The sequence below is a fragment of the Protopterus annectens genome, chromosome 14.part0, assembly GCF_019279795.1.
Source record: "Protopterus annectens isolate FY-2018-M chromosome 14.part0, PAN1.0, whole genome shotgun sequence".
Taxonomy (NCBI): domain Eukaryota; kingdom Metazoa; phylum Chordata; order Ceratodontiformes; family Protopteridae; genus Protopterus; species Protopterus annectens.
Genome location: NC_056748.1, coordinates 1,036,139,966 through 1,036,159,015, shown reverse-complemented (window position 1 = coordinate 1,036,159,015; position 19,050 = coordinate 1,036,139,966). Strand labels below are relative to the sequence as shown.

At 43.0% G+C, this 19,050-nt stretch overlaps 1 protein-coding gene across 1 annotated transcript in view; it reads right to left on the bottom strand.

Annotated features, from left to right (window-relative positions):
• Positions 1–19,050, bottom strand: part of LOC122789410 (tumor necrosis factor ligand superfamily member 10-like) — a 290,170-nt gene that overhangs the window by 35,026 nt on the left and 236,094 nt on the right. The window contains exon 3 of the mRNA XM_044056839.1: positions 11,671–11,716. Within this exon, the coding sequence (XP_043912774.1) occupies positions 11,671–11,716 (46 nt within the window). The remainder of the gene's footprint in view (positions 1–11,670; positions 11,717–19,050) is intronic.

Sequence of the window (19,050 nt, the reverse complement as noted above, 5' to 3'; positions counted from 1 at the left end):
CACCTCCTTTAGTGCCACATACCCTGTTGGCACCAGCAATAGTCTCCCCATCAAACTGGTCACTTCCCTTCCCTCAACTTTTGGTCCCATGATCGTGGTGCCGAAGGTCGAGACACTGGCCAGGACCCATTACTCTCCGTCGAATGATCCCTTGTTGGGCAACAGCTCAGTCCATTCCTAGAATGACCTGAATCTCCACTGGGGATGTCATCCCGTTCCAACAGGAGCCTTTCGGAGCTCGATGTAGTCAGACTTGTGGATCAGCTCTTAGTGGCCAGAGGCATTCCAACCACATCTAGGACCTCCCTCCCACCTGGAGCTGAGGGTTTTTCTCCACAGACTCCCACCTATGTTCCTCCTTCAACATCTCCGCAGGTATTGGAGCCTTCCATACCGATGCCCATCCTGGTGCCAACTTCCTTGGTTCTACTGGTGGACCTTACCATAGTTCTGGATCCGACCCTGTAGACCTCGACTCAATCAGAGCTGATCCACCGTCGAGACCATGACTGGTGTGTCCGCACCATGACCCCTAGTATGGCGCCAGGTTTTTCATTGGTGCTGACTACGGTTCTGGCTGCGCTGATGACTCTGAGTCCTCTTGTGGCTCCTCTCCTGCAGGCAGGCTTGTTAGAGCGGGGAGTGACCCCGGTTCTGAGGTTGTCCTTCTCAGTTCCGGGCTCCCATCCCTCTTCAGACAGGCCTGCCTTTCAGGTTATGGAGGGGGGCACTAGCCTCAGTGGGCTCTCAGCTGGCCCCTTCGGCACCAGAAGGTTATATCTGTATGTCTTCTGATCTGCAGCTGACACTGTTCACTACACCAGGACATTGAGCATGGAAGCAGAAATATACCCTACTGCAGGGCACTTCTCTATGGAGTCCTCATCAGACACTCCCTCCCCGAGGAGCCCCCCCATAAGAGACTGTGCAAGATGAAGCACATTGACTCCCTTGAGGAGTCCCTCATGGAAGATATAGATTATGATGAGGGGAAGGGTCCCCATGGTCACCCCCTCAAGATGTCTCCTTTGGAGACTTATTGGAGATCTTGAAACAGAGGGGTGATTGAAAGCACACCAACCCTTCCTCTGTGGAATCTGTATTCTTGCAGGTGTTCCGTGCTCGACCCTCTACTTCCTGCATGACCCCGCCTGCAGATGAGCTGGTTAAGCTTATTGTGCAATGCACCTGGAAGACCCCTGACACCATTGAGCCAATCGCCTGGAGACCAGACAAAATTTTATCTCCCCCAGTGGATGCTATGGTGCTGGCAGTAGCAGCAACGAGCAAGGAACTATCAGAGGAGAGTTCTGTCCATCCTCCAAAAAGGGAGTCTCAGACAATGGACAGACTAGGGAAGAGGGTTTATGCTTCAACGACCTTTGCCATATGATCATTGAACTATTTGGCACACTTTACCAGAGAGACCTCATCATGGAACTCACAGGATCGCTAGCAGGAGCAGTGTCTCATGAGGTACGTGACAAAGTTGCCTCGCAGTTCACTACCCTGGAGTCCATTTCTAACTTGTCCATGTGGTTGATCACACACACAACTGAAGGAGAGGCCAGAACAGTGGGTGCAGGCTTTGATGTTAAGTTGCCAATCTCACCTTCGTTCTTGCTGGTTGGGATCAGAGCCGATCCTCGGCTCCGACTCGGCCATCTTCAATAGCTCGAGAGCTGTTTACTGGCTCAAGGCTACCTCTTATCCCATGATGCCTAGCGCTAGCTACCCAGATCTCATTTGCCGCTTCAGCTGCAAGGTTCGTGGTACTGGTTCAGGCTCGTATATTTTTCTTCTACTACCTTTTCAGTCAGACTAGGAATTTTTTCTGTCCTTATTGTATTTGTCTAGTAGTCGCTAACTAGTTGTGATAGTTTAGTGTTTTTTTGTGGGCTTTTCAGAACTCGTTTTAGTTAGAGAGTTCTTCCCCTTCCCCACCTCCCCCTCTTCCCTATCCATTAGCTTATTCTGTAGAATTTTCTTCCTTTTCCTTGTTTTAGGTAGCTGTTTTAGTTAGAGGCTTCCTAATTCATAAAAAAAAAAAAAAAAGATATATCCTTATCTTGTAGTATACTCTGTCTTATTTGTGGTTTGTGTGGTAGTGTTTACTGTTAGTTTAGTGGTATTTCTTATTGTGTATTGTGTCTAAGGAATCCAAAGTGTCGGGATTCAAGAAGTGTGACTCATGCTGTCAGAAGATGTCTCTGACAGATGGGCACACTTCTTGCGTCTGTTGTCTAGGTGCTGTACACCTGCAGGACTCTTGCTGTATCTGCCATGCATTTAGCCCAAGAGTTCTGCAGGAGCACAAGAATAAATTTATTTTGAGAGGGCTGCTTAGGCCTCAGGACTCACCAAATGTATGGCAGTGGTCACGGCTCACCTGAGGCGTCAAGGATTCCAGGTGTTTCCATATCTAGATGACTGGCTCCTTATTGCTACTACCAGGCATCAACTCCTTCAATCCAGGGACTATACAATTTCAATTTTCTCCCAGCTAGGCATTACCATAAATTTCGAAAAGCTACCCTTGGACAGGGTGTCCACTATTCGCCAGCAAGTTCATGTCCTCATGCAATGCAAAAGAGTGCAAGTCAGGTACGTCCTTCAAACTCTGGGCTCTGTGGCGGTGGCAGTTCTTCTGATACCCCTGGCCTGCTTCCACATGAGAATCCTGCAGTGGCTTCTGTTCACGCAGTGGTCTTTTCAACAGCTCCCCATGTCTCACTTGATCATCATCACAGAAGCATGCAAAAGGCACCTTTCCTGGTGGATGGTCTCCCCACTAGTGATTCAGGGCAGACCCTTCATTCAGCCTCCTCCGGTTGCTACAGTGACCACGGACGCCTCCCTGATACGATGGGGGGCATTATCAGGGAAGGACAGTCCAGGGCACTTGGCAGGCTCATGTGTACCATCTGCATATAAATGTCCTAGAGATGAGAGCTGTGCTCCTAGCGTTGCAAGCTCTTCAGGACTCTCTTCCTTCTGGGACCATTGCAATTCAAACGGTCAACATGTCAGTGGTGTGGTACGTCAACAAGCAGGGGGGAACCAGATCCTACCCCCTATGTCGAGAAGCCCTCAGACTCTGGCAGTGGGCGATTTCCTCCCAATGATTTCTGATTGCAACGCACATCCCTGGGACGTCCAATGTCATAGCGGACAGGCTCAGCAGAGCTATTCTCATGCCTCACGAGTGGTCTCAGAATCAGGTAGTTTTTAATCTTCCACAAATGGGGTCAGCCTTGCTGCGAACTTTTTGCCACCCCCTTCAACAGCAAATGCAGCAGCTACTTCTTCCTTCTTCCGCTTCCTGGTCACCCTCCCAGAGACGCTCTAGTCCACGATTGGCCTCAGGGACTTCTTTATGCCTTCCCTCTGTTTCCCCTGATACTGAAACTCATTCAGAAAGCTATGTCGTTGGGTTGCAAAATGATCCTTATTGCCCCTTACTGGCCTCTACAGATATGGTTCCCCTTTCTGCACCATTACCTTTTCGAGCGGCCTTGGACTCTGGATCTGATTCCAGACCTACTAATTCATCAATCAGGCGGGCTGCATCAATCCCTTCAAACGCTCCAGCTCACAGCTTGGTTGCTCCACTTCCAACCTTAGCCAGGCTTCCCAGTATTTCCCGGGCCATTCGTGACATTATTGTTTCCTCCCATAAGTCTGCCACTAGAAGGACTTACGCTAGTAAATGGAAACGTTTTTCTTGTTGGGTAGAGGATAGAAATATAGATCCATTCACAGCCCCTATCCACGAGATCTTGGAGATCCTAACAGAACTCTTTCATTCAGGGTCCGCTTCTGCTACAATCAGGGTTCAATTAGGAGCCATTTCAAATTTCCATGTAGGTTTTTCTAATGCCAACATTATGTCTCATAAGTTATGTAAAGCGTTTCTAAGAGGGGCTACTCTCCTTAGACCCCCAGTGAGAGATCCCCCTCCTTCTTGGGAACCTTAATTTGGTACTAACCTCATTAATTATGCCCCCTTTTCAACCGGTAGCTTCCTGCTCCATTAAGTTTCTATCTTGGAAGACTGTCTCTCTGGTAGCTATTACTTCAGCCAGATGTGTCTCTGAACTTCAGGCACTATCCGTCCGTCCTCAATACTTAGTGTTTCATAAGGACAGGGTTGCTCTGAGGACTAACCCTTCTTTTCTTCCAAAGTTCTGCTCAGAAAACAATTTAAATCAGTCTATAGACCTACCTGTGTTTTTCCCTAACCACACCAACAAGGCAGAATACAAGTTACATCAATTGGATGTTCATAGACAGTTGCGTTTCTTCCTGCATAGGACGAAGGATATAAGGAAGTCTGACCAACTTTTCCTTTCCTATGCTCAGGGCAAACAGGATCTCCCAGTTTCCAAAGTGACCTTATCCAGGTGGTTGTCTCATATCATTACCTTTATCTACCAACTAAGGAACAAAGACTTGACAATCAAACCGAAGGGTCATTCTACCAGGGCCTTAGCCACCTCTGTAGCCTTCCAGTCTAGGTTGCCCATGGACTCTATCTGTGCTGCCGCTATGTGGGCAAATCCTCATACCTTTATTTCTCATTACAAGTTGGATGTGGTCTCCAGAAGTAGAGCTAGCATTGGTTCCACTGTTCTGAAGAGTCTGTTCCAATGAGCCACCCAGTATTGTAGGTGCTAGGGATGCTGTCCCAACCAGCATAACTTTCCATGTTAGTTGTCTTCATCTCGCCTTCTTTCTTGCGTCCCCCCCTCCATCCCTCTATCCTGTTGAACCGAGAGGAGTTCAGTTTTCAGTGGCTGAGTGTTTGCTGGTTTGTTTCCTTTACTGACTTAGACAGTACGACAGGTATGTTTAACCATTTGTTTGGAGGGGGTTTTCTTCCTATAGCCATGTCTGGGTTAGCTATTTCAAATGAGATCTGGGTAGCTAGCGCTAGGCATCATGGGATAAGGGGTAGCCTCGAGCCAGTAAACAGCTCTCAAGCTATTGAAGATGGCCAACCAGCAAGAAAGAAGGCAAGATGAAGACAACTAACATGGAAACATTATGGTAGGTGCATAACTTCTTTTTATGAGATGGCACGAATGCATGTGCTTATGCAATTTTGCGGACCCTTTCAAGTCTTCCTTCATCAACACTCCCATAGATGCTTCCACTCTTTTCGGGCCAAATGTTAAGGACATGCTAGCCAGGTGAGAAGAACGGCAAGACTCTTTCTGCCTTGGGCATATGTTTTTCTGCCTCCCCCAATGATCCTACTCTAGTTATCGGAGCAGCAGAAAGATGTGGTTCAAAAAGTCTCAAGGGTCTTTCTGTAAAACATGGTGAGTTTTCCCCCAGGGCAGAGGGGGGACTTCATCAGGAAGATGCCCTCCCAGAGACAGGAGGGGCCCATGTAACCAGGGGTCCAGAGATTCCTTCTCTGGCCAGCCCTATCAGCGCTCCTGAAGAGCAGCCTGATTGCTTTCCTCTGGAAGCAGTTGGGGGAAAATTCTCTCTGCAACATTCAGCCTGGCATTCTATAACAACAGATTCCTGGGTGCAGAAGATAATGTCCAGAGGTTACTATATCCCCTTTGATCTCTACCCAAGGCCACAAAGGAGAATCCTTGATGTTCCACCCAGTCAGAGGGATGCAGCAGCTCAAGAGGTTTTAAACAGAATACGGATTTTACTCGAGATTATTTTAGTGCCAAAAAAGACAGGGGACTTGAGGCCAATCTTAGACCTTAGCATCCTAAACAAGTTTGTCAAACAGACCAAATTCTGGATGGTCATGGTTTAGTCTATCCTTCCATTTTTGGAGAAAGATGACTGGATGTGCTTGATAGATCATCAGGATGCATACTACCACATAAAAATAGCCAAAAGCTCCAAAAGATATCTCAGCTTCTGGCTGGGAGCCAATAATTACCAATTTTGAGCGCTGCCTTTTGGTCTCTCCACAGCCCCCAGAATGTTCACCAAATGCATGGCAGTAGTAACAGCTCACTTGAGACTGCAAGGATTCCGGGTGTTTCCATAGCTAGGTGATAGGCTCCTTACCACCCCTACCAAGCATCTACTGCTTCAGGTCTTGCAGTACACCTTGCAACTTGCACGACTCCTAGGGATCTCAATAAACAGGGACAAATCAAAATTAGAACCCACTCAATGTCTAGAATTCATTGGAGCAACACCCGACACAAGGTATTGCCTGGTCTCTGTCCTTCCCCACAGGCTTCAAAGACTGAGATTCCAACTCTGAGTGATACTCCCTCAGGATAAGGTTCCAGCTTGTTTCATCCTGCAACTACTGGGGTCTAAGGCAGCAACCATTACTACAGTCCCTCCAGCAAGACTCCACATGAGATTACTGCAATGGCTTCTAGCATCACAGTGGTCCATATTGACACAGCCCATGCCCTATCCGATCCGCATTGCAAACAAGACTTGAATTGGTAAATGAAGCCAGAAATGGAACTATGGAGTCGTCCCTTCTCATCCCTTCAGCCCAAGGCCATAGTGACCCTGGATGCATCCCTAATGGGTGGGGTGGGGCATTTTCAGGGACAGACAGTCCAAGGCGCTTGGTCCCCAGTAGAGGCCAATTTGCATATCAACATCCTAGAATTGAGGGCAGTGCTTCTGGTGTTGCAAGCCTTCAATCTGTCCTACTGTCCAGGGTAATTGCTATCTAGTCGGACAACATGTCGGTTGTCTGGTACATCAACAAACAAGGGGGGACCAGATCCTACCCCTTGTGTCGGGAAGCCATGAGAGTTTGGCAATGGGTGATAGCTTCCAACTGCTTTCTGATAGCAATGCACATTCCTGGGAATTCCAACGTGATTGCGGACAAGCTGAGCAGATGCATTCTCCTGCCTCATGAGTGGTCCCTCAACCCAGAAGTAGCGATGGAGATTTTCCACTGCTGGGGCCAGCCTTGCTGTGACCTATTTGTCTCCCCCTTCATCTACAAATGCAGCAGCTACTTTGCCCTAATTCCCCCTCAGGGGGAGTCCCTGAGGGATGGTCTGGTACATGATTGGCCCTTGGGACCACTTTATACCTTTCCACCCTTCCCTTTGATTCCACAATTTCTAAAGAAAGCACTTTGGTTAAACAGCAAAGTAATCCTCATTGCACCCTATTGGCCCTGACAAGTCTGGTTTCCTTACCTTTGTCCTCACCTGGTTCACCGACAGTGGACTCTGGATCCAATTCCCAGGTTGCTGTCGCATCCCCAGGGGTTGAGCCATCCAAACCTATTGAGCCTCAAGGTGACAGCTTGGTACCTCCACTTCCAGTAATTGCCAGAAATAACGATTTATCTTCCCCTGTTCATAAAATTGTTCTGGCTTTGCATAAAACATCCACCAGGAAAATTTATGTTAGTAAATGGAATAGATTTGTTTTCTGGTCATGAGGGAAAGAACTGGACCTTTTTTCTGCTCCGATTGCTTCCGTGTTGGAGTACCTATCAATACTAATACATTTAGGATCATCAGCTTCAACAATTTGGGTCCATTTAACAGCTATCTCCAACTTCCGTAATGGTTTCCAAGATTCCTCCCTCATGTCTCACTGTCTCTGTAAAACCTTTTTGAAGGGAGTCCTGCATATTAAACCACCCTTCAAAGAACCCACTGATCCTTGGAATTTGACTCTAGTCCTACAGACTTTGACCCGTCACCCCTTTGAACCCTCTGCCACTTGCAATATTTAATTTTTGTCTTGGAAGACCTTATTCTTGGTAGCCATTACTTCAGCAAGAAGAATTTTGGAATTACAGGCTCTGTCTGCAAATATCTTTACATAGTTATCCACAAAGAGAGTATCACTTTGGACTAAACCTTCCTTTCTACCCAAAGTTGCCTCGGACTTGCATATTAACCAATCCATTGATCTACCAGTTTTCTTCCCTAATTTTTCTAATAAAGGAGAATATTGTTTGCATTTATTGGATGTACATAGACAATTATGTTTCTATCTAGACAGGACTAAATTATTCCAAAATCTGATCAGTTATTCCTGTCCTTTTCAAGACCCAGGTTAGGAAAATCCATTTCCAAAGTCACATTGGTGAAATGGCTGAGAGATTGCATTTTCTTTATTTATCAACAGAACAAAATACATTTAACCACTAAAATCAAAGCACATTTGACTAGATCAGTGGCTACTTTGATAGCTTTCCATTCCAGAGCCTCTATGGATGATATTTGTGCAGCAGCTACCTGGGCTACTCCTCATACCTTTATCACTCATTACAAATTGGACTTGGTCTCCAGGGGGAGAGCATCTTTTGGCTCCATCATGCTCAGGAATATCCTTCCATAGGGCCTCCTGGGACATAAAGTAGCTAGGGACTCTGTCCCATCCTTCATGAATGAATGAAGATTAAGAACATCAGATAAAGAATTTATGTTCTTACCACAACATTCTATCTGTGTTGTTGATCTTTATTCATTCATGACATCCCACCCTCCTACCCCCTCTAAAAGACTCCTGGAGGTTCAGACTTGGTTCTGGTCATTTGGTAGGGTTCTTGCTCAGATGAAGCCTTTGCTTTCTTTCTTATGGGCAAACTCCATCTGAGGAGACAGGGACAGGGGCACTATGGGTAATCATAGCTTGAGAGTTTTTTGCTGGAGCAAGCTTGGATATCAACCAAGTTGGTTCAGAGGACAGAACCGAAACCCATCCTTCATGAATGAATAAAGATCAACAACACAGATGGAACGTTATGGAAAGAACATAACTTCTTTTTCCCAATTACCTCTTAGTTTCCCATCACACCCCCAACATTTGTGATGTACCTGAGAAAAAATTATTTGATGTCTGCCTGGGGTATATTAATACTTATGCAAACACTTCCAACCAAAAATCCTGAATCTTCTAGACTTTGTTGTATATTCGGGAGCCATTTTTGAATTATCCTCCCATTGTTTCTTTGTGAATTACTTATTCAGTCTCTAGCTTTACAATCCTCTCTAACCTCCTCCAATTGATTCTTATGCTTACCATGCAATATTTTACATTCCACAACAACAAACCAGAAGAACCAAATACTATAAAACAACAAAGAAGACGGCCAGTGAAAAAAAGAATAAAATTTATTGTAGAACTCTAGCGCTTTTGCAAGTCACTTGCCTTCCAGGAGTACAAACAATAGACTAACATTTTACATACCTAACACAAAAATATATATTATATATGTGAAAAATATTTTACATTCCCTACTAATTATCCCTTTTTTAACAGCAGCTTCTGTTCTAGATTTTACTAGAACAGACGTTGCTGTTAAAAAGGGATAAATAGTAGCAGCAGCAGCTTCTGTTCTAAATTCTACTAAAAACTCTAGCAGTGCTGATCTTTCACTTAGGATTCCCCTATTCCTTTCTATTTGTCTATACTCTGATATCAGTCCTCGGCAGAGAAGGCAATCTGTACCCTGCAGTCCAAATGTATTGTTGACATCTTCCCATTCCGTTACCTTTCCCTCTCTAATTATTTGCTCCCAATACCTTTGTCAGTTTTCTCCAGTAAACTCCAGCCCACTCTTGCCTATTCTCTGTACCCCTAATTGCAGACATCCCTTTTGGCAGAATCTCCTTTCTCCATTCCCATGTTGGCTTTGTTCTTAGAATATTTCTGCTACTTTATGAATATAATATTCTGCATGGTTATTGTTATCCTTAAAGATCTGCAGCCAAAATCCCTGTCTTTCCATGACAGCCTATGTTTTGTCAAGATTTTATAAAGTCCTTTATAATGTTCATAGGTAAGTATTATGCTAGCTGCCCTTGGAGGCCATTTTAAGCCTAGCCAGTTTCCCTTTGTGAATGTTTTTGTTATTCAGTATAATGGGCCTTCATTCCCCATGGCAACCTGTACAAGTCTACATTATTATTATACAATATTTTAAACTGATTATAAAATTTGAATGTATCATAATGTCAAAAAGTATCTTAAAAACTTCTAGAATTTTATATAGCACTGACTGGAAACAACCAGTTTAGAGCAATAGTCTCTAGTTCCTTTAGTTACATAATGTCATATTATAATTTACTTGGCCCAGTATCCCTTTCTTCATTTGGTACTAGCTGTGCTTCACCACATATTGACCCATTCATTTTTCAACTGCACACTATATTACCTCACAAATATCACCTTCTTTCCTTTGAGGATTAGCCTTTTGGCACTCATTCTATATGCCAGTGGATGACACAAGCCAAGACCTGTATACTGCAAGTGGTATGTTTATTTCTTTGCTATAGTAGACAACTACATTAGACATAGATGCAGAGTTAGTTGAATACAATGCTAGGTGTTTGATTTTGTATCTGCAAAGTAAAGCAGTTCCCCTCACAGAAAAGAAAAAAAAAATCTCTCTCCCCTCTTGGGTGAGGTGACTAACTGGAAATATATTGCTCTTGCAGACCAGAATGCTAGAATAGAAAAACATCAGAATTTCTTAAATATCAACCAAATTGTGCCTACTTACTCCACCAGTGCAGCAAATGATGCTCATTAGACAGTTTCAGCCACAAGTTACTTATAATGCAACATTCAAAGCACAATTATTTTCCTTTTAAACTTGAAAAGAAAACAGGCACAGATTTGTTAATATAAATCTGATTACTAACAGTCCAACTCCAATGCAGTGTTTATTAGACCATTTGTAAAGTCTCTTAATGAAGTACAATAATCACAAACATGGTATTACAGCTCTGTTCTAGATGTCCCAGATACAAGCACAATTTGACTCCATGTTTAGGCTATAGTTAGGTTCCTGGTATTCCACAGCTACTTATGGTCAGTGATCTCCAAGTGTTCCCAGTCTTAAAGCCTCTTTCTTTGAAAGTCTGAGAGGTAAACATCTCTGATCTTGTGAGTTTCCAGCCCATCTTTTAACCACAGCTTTTCAGGTGATTCACAGTAGTCTTTGCTATTACATGTTTTATCTGCCATACTATGTTGTGTATACATCTTCTTCTTCTTTCGGCTTTTCCCGGTTAGGGGTCGCCACAGCGGATCACCTGTCTACTCATGATTGGCAGTAGAGTTTTACGGTGTTGGGTTGCCAGCCCGGCGCCCAACCTTCCACAGAAGGCACACACACATGCACTCACACCTAGGGCCAATTTAGAGTGTCCAATCCACCTACAACATGTCTTTGGGATGTGGGAGGAAACCGGAGCACCCAGAGGAAATGCACGCGACCACAGGGAGGACATGCACACTCTGCACAGAAGACACCCCAGCCAAGGATTGCATCAGGGAACCTCTTGCTGTGAGGTGACAACGCTAACCGCTGCACCACCGTGGCCGCCCATGTTCATACCACAGTTAAATTCTACCAGTAATATATGAATACATAGAGTACATTTTACACATATTGAAACAATATTTCTAACATCTCAATATACATGTACATATGTGTGTATTTATGTGTATGCATCTATATATATATATATATATATATATATATATATATATATATATATATATATATATATATATATATATATATATATATATATATATATATATATTACAAAACAAGGTACAAAAATGTGAGAGAGAGAGATTGAGACTACAGCATTCTAATAGCCTTTTGAGGAAAACCCTTTAGAAAATAATCTTAAGTAATCTACTGTTAACAGACTTACTATGAATACATTTTACCTTTCAGTTCTTTCATCAGTTTGTTTTTCACATCAAGATTTAGCTGCTGTAAAACAAATAGAAACTATTATGAATATCTTATAGCTTATAGTTTACAGCATATTTATAAGAAAGGATGCTTTAATTTCTAGCTCAATTTATCTTTTTCGGCATGCACCCCCTTGGTAAAGAAAGGAAGAAAGCAAAGAGTGTTACATTAAGCTTGTCTCCAAGGCTTACATTTACCCTGCAAATTTCTTTATTATGCATTACGTAATTTGTTCTGGTTTGCATGGGAAAATATCCAGCACAGGTAGTTTCTATGATGAAATTTTATACAGTTCTAAAATAAACTGAAGCAAAAGTAAATTTCTGGTAACTGACTTTTGCCACAAGGGTGTTTAAGGTGAACTATAGGACACTACATATCTTTGCAAGTGCCCTTGCCTTAAACTACAAATTATAAATACAAGGATCATCAGCACAACATTTGTTAGCAAGAAATCTACACATATTCACTTACCAAACAGCTGAAGATATAGCAAGTGTGCATTTAAGTATACATACACACACACACACACACACACACACACACACACACACACACACACACACACGTGTGTGTGTGTGTGTGTATATATATATATATATATATATATATATATATATATATATATATATATATTTGTATACTTATAGGAAATCAGACATCCATATAAAAGAAAATAAAAATTAAAATTCTGTAATGAACAGTTTATTCCTCTTATTCCCAAAGTGATTATCTCTACGTTTTTTTTAATTTTTAAGTGTTCTATAGCTCTTTTATCACTTATCATAATTGCACTGGCATTAATTCATGCCTTTGTTTTCTCTTTATTAACTTCTGGCAGTACTGCATTTCTCAGGGTATTCCACATTCTATTTTCAGTCAGTATAAACTTATTTTGAAGGAATTCTACCAAGAACGTAATTACCCTTAGCTATTTATCTTTTCGTACGCATTCAGTTTTAGGCTCCCTATTAGAAGAGCAAGGCTGCTACTGTGGGACAAAATAACCTATGATTAAGGCACTAAAACATGAAATAGAGACTATACAGACAATCTTAAAACATGTTTGCAGGGGAAAGCATCCCTGCACTGAACACAGCACCCCATACCCCTTACTGTATGTACTAGCTATTGAGTTCATTGTACCTCAGAATATAGAAAATATAGGGGAGTTGTCTGTAGAGGAACCTGAAGTCTACACCGTGTGACTGGAGCAAAAGTAGTGCAAAAAGAAAACCATTATCCTGGATGCATTGCTTGTTAAAATACCTGTATCTGGTTCTGTGATCCATTCCTTTTCTTTGACTAAGTACATTATGCTGTATGATTATCATCCTTATGAATGAGTGGCCTGCCACACCAAAAGACTTACCTGCTGACACGGACATGTATATTAAGGTAAGGAATGAAAGCTTAAGATCTGATGATGTCCTTTTCATTCTTCCTCAGTGTATGGGTTCGGATCGGATCCTTGAATCCGAGTCAGCCACTTATTTCAGACATAGGATCCATCTCTGAGCTCATCCCTGTACCCATAATGCTCTGCTGTATCACTAAATCCCCAGATCTCGTTTACTGCCTTTGTGAAAAGACTCAGATTTCCATATCTCTCAAGCAATTTTGAGTTTTGTGAGTAGTAGCAAAACGTTTCTAAAATTTCTTTAACCTTCTTCGATTTAAATTTCCTCCCTTTTCTTTTTTCAAGTTTTCACTGGCATTAGGTTTGCCTTCCCTTCTGCTATATTAAATAGTACTCTTCTTTACCATATATGGTATTCTCTTTCTACCCCTCTTATAAGGGTAGTTTTCTATTACCATTGTTGGTAGCTTAAACATATCTGCTGTTAGTTTTAAACAAAAATTAATAAATAAATAAAAACACGGTCTCTCTATTTTTTTCCTTACAGTTGCTTTCTTCTTGTGTTATTATTGCTGTGTTTTTTCTCGACCACCAAATCAGAGTAACCCACAGGGTTTAAGAAGTGCACTTCTTTGTGGGCATAAAATCCTGAATTTGGATGTCCACAAAGTGTGCATCTATTGTTAAGGGGCTGATTATCTGGGCACTAGTTGCAAGATTTGTTCAACCTTTAATCCCAGGGCCTTAGCAGTTCGAGGCAGCAAGCTCATTTTGTGAGGACTTTTACTATCTACTTCTTCTTCAGGAGCTCAAACCTCCTCTAAACACAGTAAATCAGTTCCCCTGGAGCATATTAAGTGCTTCTCTCCAAAGTCCCCCAGGTCTTCTTCGGAGCCTCCTTCAAAATCTAGAAAGACTTCGGATCCTATGCTTTTGGATCCTAAGTCCGGACCATTGGATCAGAAGCCTTCAGATCCTAGACCATCTACTGCAGTCATTACAATAAGTCTGCCTGCTGTACCCTCGGATCCTAGAGCCTTGGATTCTCAACAGGTTTCTGTCGGAGTACTACACCAGAGTATTCTACAAAACCCATTTCTCCTGCCCCCTGCCTTCAAGGTTGCTTTAGACACCAAAGAAGAACTCTAGACCTCCTTCCACTTCCTTCTCTAGGTCATCCAGGTCAGAAGTGGACATGGATAGGATGATGAGAAAGTTTCTCAGAGCGCAGATTTGGATGGGGGTCTTACCAGCTCCACACTCTGCTGGATCCATGAATATGCCTAGAACTGCTGCAGCCATATTTTCTTCTTCTCCAATTGGCCCTGTGGTTTCAGAGTCCCAGGATCAGAGATCCTCGAGGTGCCTAGTGTCAGATATGAGGTAAGCTTCTTCCTGCATGCCAATGATTTCCTTGACCAGTTCTGCTCTGATACCATTGGATCAGAATGTGTCTTGGAGCTGAAGTGTTGGCATTGGGTCCGAGAGAATGGGCTCATATCTGATTTTGTCAGATCTGGCCCTTCCTCTCAGAGCCTCAGGCCTCGACATTTTGGATTCAGTTCTGCTCCCAAGGCCAGGATGTGGGGAGGCTGTGGGTCTGCCTTCCTCAGGATTTTTGCCTCTGAGGAGGTGGATTGGGTTTTCTCAGGGTCCATCTACCTTTATGGTGGTGGAAATGGCTTTTTTTCCCCACAGAGAACTGCCCTCTAATGTTTTGGATCCTACTTTCTTCTTTCCATTGGGTCCCAGTTCTGAGTTGCACAGACCTATTCCACAGGGACAGTCAGAATCAAGAAGTGTCCAGCCAGTTCCTGTGGTGGAATTTCTTCTGTCTTTCGAGACTTCACCTGAGCATCCCACAGAGGAGGTTCACTGGAAGAGAACTTGTAAAGGAGACACATGGACTCCCCTTTGGAATCTAACACAGAGGATACTGATTTTGATGGAGAGGGTTCCCTCAGGTCACCACCTGATGACATCTCCTATGCAGATATTCTATAGATCCTAAAACAGAAAGATGGCTGGTCTTCCCAAAACCCCTCACCAAAAGAATCTATATTTTTGGAGGCTTTTGGTTTTGGCCTGTCTACGTCTTGGGTTAACACCCCTAGTGGACAAACGTATTGATTTAGTTGCCCCTCAAGCTTGGATGGAGCCGGACACCACTGAACCCATCCCAAAGAGAACCAACAAGTTTTTGGCACCCCCCAATAGACCACACTGGAGCAAAGGAGTTCCTGTATGATGGTGGTGGTGGCAACCACCAAGAAGGAACTAGCAGAACAGAGCTCTATTGTCCATCCATCTAACAGGGAGTCTAGAGCATTGGACAGGTTTGAAAAGTGAGTTTTTGCCTCAGCAACTTTTGACTTGAGGTCACTTAATTACTTGGCACATTTTACTCGATTTCAGAGAGATTTGACCAATGAACTTTAAAATATTCTGTCAGAGTCCATGTCTGCTGAGGGCTTCAAAAGAACATCTTCTCAACTTGCCACTTTTTTGTCTATATCCAATGCTTCGATGAGGTTGATCTCTTACACAGCTAAAGGCACCTCAAGAGCAGCCAGTTCTGGCTTTACCATAAGGAGACATGCCTGGATGCAGCTTTCCAACTTCGCTGAAACTTTTAAGACATATTTTATTAATGTCCCCTTTGATGGGCACTTCCCTCTTTTGGACATCAGTTAAAGAGACAGGAAGAGGAAAAGACTCTGTCTGCTATAAGAATCATGTTTTTTATGCCTCAAGGAACATTTTCTAAGAATCAAAGAGGTGGTAAGAACATGTGGTTCTGCAAATCTCAGGGTCCTTTCCAAGATCCACAAGGTGACAATTCCTCCAGAGGCAGAGGGGGAATTTTCAATGGCAGATGTTGCCTACAGGCAGAAGAGGTCCACAAAAACAGGGCTTTTGAGATTCTTTCTTGGACAGGCCTTTTCATCACTCCTGAAACACTGCCCGAATGTCAAACTCTGGAAGCAGTAGGAGGTCAAATGTCCTTACACTCAGATGCCTGGGCAAATATAGCAGAAGATACTTGGGTACTAAGGGTAATATCCAGAGGTTATTACATAACATTTTCATTCTTTCCTCCTCCCAAAAGGAATAAACTTCCTAAAGTTCCACCCAGTCAGAGGAAGGCAGTAGCACAAGAGATTCTGAAGCTACTAGACAAAACAGTCATCCAAAAGGTGCCCTCTAGACCAGCTAGAATTTGGAACTTATTCACACTTCTTTTTAGTGCCAAAGAACACAGGAGACCTGCGACCTCTTCTGGAGCTAAGCAGTTTAAATGAGTTTGTAAAGAAAGCAAAGTTCCAAATGGTCACGGGCCAGACTATTCTGCCTTTTCTTTGCAAGGATGTTTGTATGTGCTATATAGATCTTCAGGATGCATACTATCCCATCAAAATAATCAGGTGATCCAGAAGATGTCTTCGCTTTTAGCTGGGAGCTAGTGACTACCAATTCAGAGCCCTGTCCTTTAGACTAACCAGAGCCCCCATGGTGCTTACCAAGTGCATGGCAGTGGTGGCAGCTCACTTGAGACTCAAAGGATTCCAGGTCTTTCCATACCTAGACAAATAGCTCCTTACCGCCCCCTGCAAGCATCTACCTCTACATACTAGGGACTATTTGCTCCAGATTAGTAACTCTTTGGGCATAAATATAAATCATGCCAAGGCAAATATGAACCTAGTACAGAGCCTGGAGTTCACTGACACTCATTTAGATATTATGGAGCAAATAGTATCCTTACCTCAGCATCGTATTTCTACTCAAGTTCATTTTCTCCTTACTCGTTCAACTCCTCCGGCAAGGTCAGTACTCTAAGCACTAGGTTCCACAGCAGTGGCCATTATATTACTTTCTTTGCTATGCTTTTTTATGTGGGCTCTACAGTGGAATCTAGCTGTGCAAGGGTCCATTCTCCACCAAACCTGTATCCTAACCAGTCAGGCTCACCCCAATTTGCAGAAGACACATCAGCTGGTGGGTGCAAACCAGTGATCTACATCTAGGCAGACCCTTTGTCCTTCCAGCCCATATGGCTACAGTGACTATGAAATGCTTCTCATTTGGGTGGGGGACATTCCTTGGGAAGAACTGTCCAAGGCACGTGGTCCCCTCAAGAGACGAAGTTGCATGTCAACATCCTGGAGATGAGAGCAGTCCTATTACATTTGCAGGGCTTCCAAAATGTTCTTCCTTTCAGAATGATTGCAATTCAGACCAACAACATGTCTGTAGTCTGGTACATCAACAAACAAGGAGGATCCCATTCTTACTCCATTTGCAGAGAGACCATGAGAGTATGGGAATGGGTGATCTCTTCAGACCATTTTCTATTTGTGATACATATTCCAGAGAAAAGGAACATGTTAGTGGACAAGCTCAACGGATCCATTCTGATGCCCCATGAGTGCAATCAATCTGTGGCAGAGATGATCTTCCGGCGTTGAGGCCGACCTTGATGTGACCTGTTTGCCACTCCCCTCAACAACAAGTGCAGCAAGTAGATTGCTCTGATCCCACATCAGGGAGAAGAGTCACTGAGAGATGCTCTGATTCACCCTTGGCTTCTGGGTCTCCTTTATGCTTACCCCCCTCTTCCCCTACTTGTCAAAATCTTACAGAAACAAACAGGATGAAGAGCTCAGTGATCCTTATTGCTCATTTCTGGCCTCAGCAGGTATGGTTCTCCTTTCTACAATCTCATCTTTATCCTTCATGGATACTGGAGCCCACTCTGGAGCTCCTGTCATTTGTATCAGAGATCCAACGTCCCAACATTCGAGCCCTAAGACTAACTGCATGGTTTCTCCACTTCCAGTAATAGACAGCCCAAGCTTTCTTCTCCTGTATGCAATATTATTTTGGCTTCTCAAAAAGAATTAACTAAAAAGATTTACAGAAACAAATGGAAAATATTCTCTCTTTGGGCTTTGAATACAAGACATCAAGCCTTTTTCTGCCCCAGTTGCTATAATTCTACAATTCTTGACAATGCTGTTTGAGGAAGGAGCTAGTTTTTCTACTATTAAACTTCAGCTAGCAGCTACCTCCAATTTTCATACTGGCAACAGACATGTCTCTGACTCCTTCTAAATTATGCAAAGCCTTCATGAAAGGAATTTTTCTTTTAAGGCCACCAATTAAAGATCCCTCTCCACCTTGGGGCCTAACAGTTGTGCTGCAAAGACTAACTCAAAAACCCATTGTGCCTTCAGCTAAATCTGATCTGAAAATTCTGTAACGGAAAACAGTTTTGTTGGTAGCCGTCACTTCTGTAAGAGAATATCTGAACTCCAGGATCTCTTTTCCAATTCTCCGTACATAATTTTTCATAAGGACAAGGAGTTCTTGTGGACTAACCCTTCTTTTTTTTTTTTTTTTTTACCTAAAGTGGCTTCAGAGAATAACATTAACCAATCCATTCATTTATCAGTCTTCTTTCCAAATGTTACCAATAAAGGGGAACACATGCTACACTTTCTGAGATGTACACAGACAATTATGTTTTTATCTTTACAGGACAAAACAATTTTGAAAATCAGATCAAATTTTTGATTCCTTTTCCTTAAAAAGACTAGGTTACCCAGTGTCTAAAGTCACTCTAGCTAAATGGATGACATATTGTATCTCCTGGATTTATTCAGAAAAATGCATGACATTAACTAAGCCTCCCAAGGCTCATTCAACCAGATCCATGGCCATTTCATCTGGTGTTTTGGTCCCGAACATCTACTGATGACATTTGTGCTGCAGCTACATGGTCCAATGCTCATACTTTTGTTTCTCATTACAAATTGGATATTATTTCCAGAAATAGTCTCTCCTTTGGTTCAGAATTGCTCCAGAATATCCTTGCATGAAAGCCACCCAAGAGCAACATAGCTGTGGACTCTGTCCCATACGTTGAGAAAGAAGGAAAAGCACATCAGATTTAAAAGCTATGTTCTTATCATAACTTGTTATCTGTGTT